The 9,578-nt window shown below is 46.4% G+C and overlaps 1 protein-coding gene and 1 long non-coding RNA gene across 2 annotated transcripts; both read right to left on the reverse strand.

The window, feature by feature from the left end:
* Positions 1-393: 393 nt before the first annotated feature.
* Positions 394-3,854, reverse strand: LOC143670446 (PWWP domain-containing DNA repair factor 3B-like). The gene has a single exon (XM_077145244.1). It carries the CDS (start codon positions 3,746-3,748, stop codon positions 1,685-1,687), a length of 2,064 nt encoding a protein of 687 aa, XP_077001359.1. The 5' UTR covers positions 3,749-3,854; the 3' UTR covers positions 394-1,684.
* Positions 3,855-3,878: 24 nt separating this feature from the next.
* On the reverse strand, positions 3,879-9,139 carry LOC143670447 (uncharacterized). The gene is made up of 4 exons (XR_013169360.1): positions 9,029-9,139; positions 6,058-6,128; positions 4,622-4,772; positions 3,879-3,969 (listed from the first exon to the last, which is right to left on the reverse strand). It is a non-coding gene; the product is annotated as an uncharacterized LOC143670447 (long non-coding RNA).
* Between the last annotated feature and the right edge of the window lie 439 nt (positions 9,140-9,578).

The raw sequence follows: 9,578 nt of genomic DNA on the forward strand, positions 1-9,578 counted from the left end.
ATCCAATCAGTTGAAGACGGAAGTTTCTGTTGACTCTGTCATTTCTGAGGTTTCTCCAAAATGTTTCCCTTTTCAAAGACTCTAGTAAACGAATGGAGACCCACCTGGAATGGGAGGAGTCACCTCTCCAGCTAATCCAACTATCACACCCACAATTGAGCATGTCACAGCTCTGTGGAGATAATCTCATCAAAAGTTTCTGCCCTACAATATTGAATTAGGATTAAAATGCGGGGATGACTCCATAAGATGAATTCAAGATGAAAACATTGGCTTTTCTGGGGTACATAATATTTCCAAATCAGCACCCACATGAACACATAACTCAAGGCGATGAGTGACGGTTGACTCCTTCTAAGAAGTAAAAATGAAGTCAAGTCCATGTGAAATATTTAGACTTTATTTTTCACATCAAGCTTTAAAAATAAACCAGCTTTTAAAGCGTTTATTTTGAAAAAAATCCTTGTTTCAAGTAAGAATAACAATGAATTGGCTTTAGAATTTATTTGTGCATGTTTAATTATATCCCAACATTTGCTTAAGTATATTCCAACAATAGCTATACTTAGATGAAGCAGACTTTTCCTGTAACCCATTTCTGAATTCCCAGACCCTTTGTCCCTGACTCCTTCAATCAGCCGGGATGACTTACCGGTCTGCATGTGTACTGCTGGAACCTGTTGGAGTTACTTGAATGAGTCAAAAGCTAGAGCTCACATGGCTTGAGACAAGTGACAACCTTTGTGGTGATACAGGAAACAGAACCAAGAGCTTCTTTTCCTACATTTTATACCAAATTAGATGGGCTCCTAAGCAGTCAGCTTGGACTAGAATAGCTAACCTGTAAGCACAACGACTCTGGCTGCCTTTGGCAGGGGCACAGATGGCTCGATCAAGAAGATGCAGTCACTGTCAGTTATGAAGACAGACAGAAGAAACCACTCAGTCACTGAAGAAGAGACAGTCCCACAACGGAATTTCAGAGAACTGTAGCTTGAACATTTTTGTTCAAGGCTGAAGAAGCGTTTTTCTGCACACTGAGATACCATTCACTCACAGACGTAGATAATGCGTTAGCTTTATGTTTGAATTTCAGGTTGCATCTGAAGAAGGCTTTGGAAGTAGTGATAATATACAGGAATGCCTGTCAGAAATTGGGTTGGTGTCTCAGAAGTGTTTTTCCAAAAATAAATATGCATAGCACGGAAAACCTGGAATTATCTTAAGCAAAAATCTAATACCTAACGTTTCTTAAAAAAAAAAAATGGAAAAACGCATTTGAAGTTTCTGTAAAAATATATGCTAAAGTTTAAAATTATTGTAGCTTAATATCTGATACCAATGCCTTTTTATGTAAAGAGAAGAATGCAGTCTACATTAAAATATTAAACAGAATCACAATAAATGTTATGAAATACAATGGTATTTTCCTTTGAAAATATCTGGGGAATTACACATTCCGAAAAAAAAAAAAAATAGGTGATAGTATACTTGTTTGCAATATTTTAACAAGATCGCTTGTGACAAAATGTGGGAACAAGATGTGATGATGAATTTGGCCCTGACAAAAGCTAGAGATGGATCAAAAATGAATTAGGCACATTCCCCCAGTCTCCCATTTCCAGGTATACATTTGCACAGTATAGAGAACAGATCACGAATTTCACACAGATGGGTGTTATTATTAATCACGTAAATGTGAAATGAGCATGGGCCTGGGGCGAGATGTATAATTAGCTTCCCCCATTGCTAACTTCCGCCTCCTCTCTTTTATGACCTTTCTATCGAATAGTTCTTTTTCTCTGTAATGAACAGGCGGCCCTTCCAGGTACTTGGCTTCCGCTCTCTTGTAATCTAACCCGTCAAGGGCAGAAATCGAACAAATGATGGCTTCTGGCAGCAGGACCTCGAGAATAAAGTTTACTTTGTCATTTCTTATCAAGCTCAGCATTTTCTTGTCTATTTGCTTGTAGATTTCCTGCAAATGTTTGACCACAGCATCCAACTGCTCGTCATCTTCAAGGTACGTTTCGATGCAGACCATGTACTTATTGGAATCTAAAAATGATTTCAGCCAATGGGACGGTTTCCTGCCTTGTAAAATGTCCAGCAGGTGGTCGTCGGCCCCCTTTCTTTGCACGATGAACTCCACGAGCTTCTGGTTGGCTCGGGCCCAGGAGGCCCTCATCCGGTCGGGGAGAATCCTCTTGCAGCGCCTCTTCCCGTCCTGGGAAGTCTCCTCCTCGGACTCCTCCAGGTCGTCGTACGTCACCCTAGGAAAGGCGTCCCCCACGTCGCCCTCGGGAGCGGCTTTCCGAATTGGAAAACTGATGTCAGCCGCGTAATACTCGAGGAAAGAGCCCACGAAAGAACCACGGCCGACGCGGCCTCTGTAGTCAGAAATCAGGGAGCAGCACCAGTGAACACTCTCCTTGTGCCCCTTCTCGGCTCTCTTCACTAGTTTTTCTTTCTCTTTACAATCAAAACGCTTTAATCTTCGGAGGGGAACTCTCAAGCCACTCTCTTCACCGTTCATGTCTGCTTCGATCAAGAGCACCCTGGCAGTCTTCTCTGCGTCCTGAACGCTCGTTACCACTGCTGGCCAAAACGGATACTCCTGGTATTTAAACCAGACGATCATTCCTCTCGCAATGGAACGCGGCTCCTGCGCAAAAGCGATGCCTGCAGGTTGTCCCCTTTCTTTACCATCAACCATTGTAACGGCCTTGTTAGCATGAACAGCTTCTGAGTCATCCAAAGATTGAAGTGCCTGCAGCTGATTCTGAATATCTGGGACTTGGAGCTTCCTTCTTCTATTTGCAAGACGGAGTGAATAACGCAGGCCAAGTTGAGAGGAACTGGAGGATGTGGCTGCATCTTCAAAGCCTGGCTGTGGGCGACCCTCTCTAGGGCCCTCAGTATTCTGAGAGAAGGTAGAACATTTAGAAGAATTAGCCACGTTCCTTGGGCAGGAGCCCTGCGCCTCTTCTTTCAAAGTTTTGGTCCCGGAGAGGATGAAAGGTGAAGGCAACATTGGGGTGTCGTCTTCCTGGGGAGCGCCGGCCCCCTCCTCCGTGGCGGGGGGCTGCGTGGACATAACTGGCGAGGTGGCCACCTTTTCCTTGCCTTCTTTCTCAGCACTGTGTCGTGAAAGGGGAGGGGAATTTTGACACAGAAAGCAGATTTGGGACGGCTTTCCTTCCCTACGTCTTCGAGTAGGAGCAATGGTTGTGCGTCTCTGCGCGTTGTCACGGCACTGGGGAACATGGCTCTCCGAAGGTGCCACCAGGGATGTTGGATTTTCACTTTTGCCAAGATTCTTCGCCAAGTCCCCTTTGCATGTCTGACGGTTTGGATGACGGAGTGAAGCAGATCGCTTTGGTGGTGGATTTTGAGACAGTGTAGTGGTGACTTCTTCACCTGATGTGCCTTTCTGAATCAAATTTGCTCTTCCCCTTGCACTATTCCAGGCCGCTCTATGTGATCTTTTGTGGGCTGTTTTCTCTCTCCGTGGACCGCTGGTCGCTGACTGTGTCAGCAGAGAGGAGGCGAGGGCTTCCCTTCGAGACTTACTCAGGATCTTTATTTCTGTGCTCTTCACTTTAATTTTCTCATTGACTGAAAGTATTTGAACTTCTAGAAAAAGTGCTTTCCTTCTCTTATTTTTTGCTGAAGCTCCAGGTCTGGACAGCACCTTGGCTGGCCATAGCTGGCCTTTCCACTTGCATAGGACATAGTTGGTGTCCATGCTGGTTGAGGTATTTGTGCCAGGAGGTGACGATCAGAGGTGGAGGTGTCTGGCTGCCATCCCCACTGCGAAGGCAGGTGCTGCCGAAAGCAATGTTCTTTATGAAGCGCCTTTAGCCTTAGATCTACAGAGAGTTTACAGCTCGGGTGGCATGTGCTCCTCCTCCCCAATCTCTCGGGGATGCTTGGACTCTTGTTTTGAATGGACAATAATGGAGGATACTGGAATAAGGAAAAGGAAAAGAAGAAAAGTGTCAGGAAAAATCTCCTTTTGCCAAAGTAGAAATACAACGGTCAATGAGGACTTCCAAGAGTGACCACAAGGAAAAAGAGAGTGGGTGCCAGACGGAGGGAAGAGTTTCATAACCCCCCAACCCAAATCTTGTCCTTTTCATCATGATCACATATTAAAGAGCATCTCTGGGTGTGGTGGGGGTGGCTGGGTGTCGTGTCCGGGATCCCATGTCATTGGATAATTTGTACCTTTTGGGCTCCTCCAGGTTCAACCTAGAGGGTTGCTTCTTTTTCCTTTCCTAAACTCCCAGTGCTCACCCCAGGGAGCCAGAGGCCATATCATGCAGTGACTGGTGTCATCAACATGGTGTCCTGTTGAGGAGCGTGAGCCCAGGATTCAGGGGTTCGTGGTGAATGACTGCATATCATGGTCACAAAGACTGCTGGACGGGCAGGCCGCAGGGTAGGGCATGCCTTTCTCCATTTCCACGTTGTGCTTTAGACCTTTTGTTCCCCAACCCCAAATCTGTGGCTCTCGTGATAAAAGGAAGTGGCTTAGAGCAAGAGCAAAATAAATTGTTCCCCCAAACCCAGCAGATGGTGAGTGAAAGGAAGTGTCGTAAGACGGGAGCAGTCTCACCCAAGGGCACACGGACGGCGCCGGGTTGGCGCTGTGGCCTCACGCTCCGCCTGGAGGTCCAGCAGACCTGCCCTGCTTCGCGCTCCTCGCTGCGCTGCCCTCCCAGGGCGCGGACGTGGACGCTCAGGTGCTCTGCTCCTGCAGCGGGAATCTAGCCGACACAAAAGCACACAGGGATCAAACTCACTCGGTGGTGATGAAGAGTTTCTCCTTCCCTGCACTCTAGAGTGCAGCTCTTCTGAGACAGAAGTGGTGTCTTTCTCTCATCCAGATGGTGCAGGTCAGGTTTCTGTCCCCCTTCCGCTGCCTTTGGAAATGTGCCTATGTCGTGACGCTCACTTACGCTGGCCTCGCTCCTGTTTCAAAACACAGGGAACTATCGCTGTCGTGACAGCGGCTGTTCTGGGCACAGATTTCCCGGTAATGACCTTCGCGTCCGCGTGTGTGCACCTGGGCTTGTGATTGTAGGGTTGCGTGTGTGAAAAAATGGTGCCTTTAATGTTCATTTGTTTGCGTCTAATATGACATTGAATGGGCTTATGGAGAATGTAACTTATGTAGGAACACGTGTTCCTGTGCCTGTGTACGCTCACACACGACAGCGCTTATAGAAGTTCCCTGTGGATAGGAGGCGTGTGTTTCTAGCACATCGTGTCTGAGTCGGTGCTCACACACACGCACGGATTGCACACATTTGTGTTTCCTCACCAAGGAGCACATCTGAGCACTCTGTCTGGTAAATACATATTTTTTCTACATTGTTTTTGTGTATCTTTTTCCAATAAGATTTCATGAATGTTTCCCACTTTTATTTAAGGACATTTCAAGCATTATGCAAGTGAATAATGCAGAAAACGAAATTATTTTCCCATTTCCTTTCTTTCCAGCTTCCCATCTAGAAACACTCTGTTCACCTGTTGGCATACATTCCTCCAGTCCTGTATACATTGTACGAGTATGCATTGTAATTTGTGCGTGTGCCTTAGCGCATGCACTTTTAACTTCAAATTTTCTGTTTCATTCCATAAAACTTATTTTCCTAAGAAATGCATACATGTCAGTCTTTGATTGCACAGACTGTACATGTACTCTATAATACAAGACACATCACGATAATGAAACCTACGTATTTTCTTTTGTGACGCACAAAATAATTTTTCCTGGACCGGGGTGTATGATGACAGAGGTTCGGTGGCCTCTGCTTCAGAGCATCAGCCACTGCACGGCTCTCAAATCCTCTATTCTGAGGACACGGAACAAACGGGAGGTGGAGTAACAGGAGCCTCTGCCGCAAAATTGCAGGGATCCAGCCCCTCACCCCAGGCCGCATACCCACCCACATCCCCAGTTCACATGTGAACACTCACGGTTGCACGCGCACACGCTCACAGTCACGGCCGTGTTAGAAACCATGGAAACTCACGGCCTGCACCCACCTTGCAGGTGTTTCTGCTTCCAGTGGAAAGGTTATTTGCAGCTCACTTTTCTTCTATATTAAAAAATACACCTAGAAAACCGAGAAATGACGTCTAATTGATGAAATAGGAAATATAATAAGCATGAGTAATGAAACCACTCAGAAATGTTTACAGAAAATGTGTGAATTCACAGAGTCCAGAATTTTAATGTTTTATACATATAATCCGATATGATATTATCACCAATTCAAAAATTGTAGTACCGTCTATTTGAACACTCTTAGGTATTCCTATTTGCTTCCATCTTTTTAAGTGTGAAATATTTGAACAGCGAGTTCTCAACAGATAATCAAAACATCACTTACAATTATTTTACAGATTACCAAAACAATGTGTGCTTTCAGAGCAAGAACCAGAATAGAAATTATTAGAATAAAAATGTTGCATTGTCCTCTCGTTCCATACTTTGGCTTGTTGTCCAAATGGCCTATCTGAAAGGGTTTATAAATAATTCTGCCTAGAGTTTTCTTTTCATATTTTGTACTGATAGGAATACAACCTTTTTCCTCTAGTGAGCTAGATATGTAGAGGGACCACACACAGACAGGCAGAGATGCACAGAGAGAACACACGTCAATATTATTCCTCTCCTGCACGCGAATAGCATTGTCATGGTAACGGAACATTGAACAGCACCAAACCAATCTTTAAAATTACCCCAAATTACCGGTGGGCCTTGGGCATGGAAATGTACCCAGTATCCTGGTGAGAGTCAAATCAAACACTATGTGAAGAGTGAGGATACCCAACGGATTAAAACGAAAGAGAAATGCTGAGAATTAGCAAAGTCCATAATCTCTAACTTCAGAGCCCATTTCAGATCATCAAGAAATCAAATTGTCAAACGGAAGTCTTGGGAGGACTCTGGGTCAGTACGTTTTCTCTTTAGTTGAAGAATGAAAGAACAAGATGACAAGCAGCTTTTATTTCTCGAAACAGACATGATTTCTGAAGAATTAGTCTGGAATTTTTCTCTGTTTTTTCACTTCCTTCCCAAGTGAAGGCTTTATTTACTTCTGAGGAAAAAAGGATGATAATCCTCAGGCAGTTCTTCCAAAATAAGGGTACTTTTCTTGCGGCACATCGCACCGCACATTGCCCAGAAGCAGTGATCCGTTTTCTCTCGCCTTTATCCTGACACCACCTCCCTACAATTACTAGCTATTTACTGGACCCATTTTGTTTTTCTGAGATGCCCAATGAAATATGGGTCATAAGAGAAGGAAAATGAGGCAGAAATCGGAAAACGGCACCATACAAAAGAGAGAACATGATGAAAGTGCCTTTGAAAGGTGCTAAGAGGGATATTTTGTATGGATCAAAGGAAATAAATGTATATACATAACAACAAACGAGACCCTCAGTCGGAGTCCAGGAGAAGAGTCTGGAGAAGCAGAACATTGAAAGGCGTCATAGCTGAGACTTTTCCGAAGCAATGAAAAATCTCAAGTGGCAAATTCCAACGAGCTAATACACTCTAGAGAGCCCAAGTCCGAGGAAAACCCTTGAAGCAGAGTAGAGACAAGCTAAGATGATTAACACGATTGCCCAGATGTTAATGTCTGGGATTATTTGGGGCCTGCAAAAGGGGAGCAAAGATGTCCCAAGGAGAGATGTCCCAAGGAGGGAGCAGTGCTGGGCCGGAGCAGGCCCTTCTGGGGAAGCCAGGGCAGTTCTGAGACCCCATAAGCTTGGAGGAGTGCACCCTCAGGGTGGGGCGCTGGCCTCCAAAGAAAGGGCCTGGCCCCCGGTAGATGATGCTTCTGGAAAAGGTCAGGGGATAGGCCCCAGGTACCTGAGACCCCTCCCGCGGACGACGGTGAGTAGGACTGCTCAGCTCCCGCCACAGGGTCAGGAGCCCAGAGAGGGCCGCCCTCACAGGTGGGACACTGAGAGGACGGGCGTCCTCCCGTCTGCTGGCCATGGGTCTTCCTGAGGGGACACCGCGAGCAGTGTCCGTGCAGTCTGGAGACAATCGAACCTATGGACCGTTGGCTCCTCCTGTAATCCCAGGGCCCCGCTTGGGTGAAGGGCCTCTTCTGGGGCGACCCGGGGGAACAGGGATGGAGAGGAAGGAATGGACTGCTTTCCTTCCCTCCAGACCTCCTGTCTCCCTCTGGAGACCCGACTGGTAGCCCCTAACAGGGAACCAGTTGGTCAAGGCAGAATGGGGTGGCCGAGGCCCCATCTCAGTGTCACAGGGTGTGGGGGCCCGAGACTTGGGTTTACCTCCCCCCGTTTCTCCCTTGAAGCCCGGGTGCTGACAACGCAGCAGCAGGCCCATGAGGCACCATGCCTTCTCTTTGAAACATGAGGAAAACAGAAGTAAGTATCACTTCAGCAGCCTCCACTGGCAAACATACAACACAACTGTTGAGGAGCTTGTAGTGTCGGGTATGCAATAACGGAAGGCATTCACTGTTTTTAATGAAAGGCTTGATCACAGGGGGTTTAACTTTTAGAGAAGACGTTTCTTAGTTTGAGTCAGTTAATCAGGTTAACTGAAATATCCTCCCACGGTATCCAAAAAATTACATCTGAACCTCCATCCTACTCATTTCGTCTCATCATCTGACAACCTCAGAATCTCTCTAATAGCACACACATAAAATATTTTACTGTAAGTAGGTGGAAAGGCATAAAATTGTATGTTTAAAGATACACAGCAAAGTCTTTGTCAAGCAGAGCTGCGAGACTACGAAAAGTGTGGGGAAAAGCCTGCTTTAAAGAACTCAGGTAAGTCTGCCATCCAACAGGTGTCATCCCAGAGAAGAGGCGAGGCGGAGGAGAGAAAGGGGCTCCCTCGTCTCATGCCCCCGTCCCAAGGAGCTGCCTGCTTCTCTAACAAAACAGAAGGGATACAGCCCTCACGTTCAACTAGAGACCACGCTTCCAAAACACACACCCACACCCACACAGACACACTCACATGGTAGTAGACACCCACTAGTCCTGCTACTGCTGTGGTTAGTCCATCCTTCCACTCAGTAAATGTCCTCGTGAAATGTTTCTGCTGCCAGGAAAGAATGGTACGTCCCGGTTGTCATAGAAACCAGAGGGTCATCAACCGCTCTCCTCGATGCTAGCTTTCCATGGAAACCAGGAAGTACTAATACATCTGCAGAGGCAGAGCGTCAATCTTCATCTCAGCCATTTCTAGCCCACCCCATCCGATGAATAAATGAATGAATGAACTATTAGAGACCATACCCCAAGTTGTCATGGCATTTGTGGGCACAGGAGCCTTTCACACAACCGGCCATGGGGGAAGTAAACCGAAAGATGAGCAGGTTCTGTTGTCCCTTGAGACCCAGCGTCTGCATCTGGTTGTTCTGACTGGCCTTTCACCCAGCCATAGCACCCGAGGCAGGTACATTGTGCAGGTGGGAGCCCATAGACCCTCGGTCACTTTAAATGGTGGGCAGAGGAGAAAACCTGTGAGGATAAAGAATCCGCATGGCAAGGGGAAGCAGATTAGA

The sequence above is a fragment of the Tamandua tetradactyla genome, chromosome X (assembly GCF_023851605.1).
Source record: "Tamandua tetradactyla isolate mTamTet1 chromosome X, mTamTet1.pri, whole genome shotgun sequence".
NCBI lineage: Eukaryota > Metazoa > Chordata > Mammalia > Pilosa > Myrmecophagidae > Tamandua > Tamandua tetradactyla.

Coding starts and splice junctions, on each gene's coding strand:
- LOC143670446 (XM_077145244.1), bottom strand. CDS start 3,748: ATGGACACCAACTATGTCCTATGCAAGTGGAAAGGCCAGCTATGGCCA.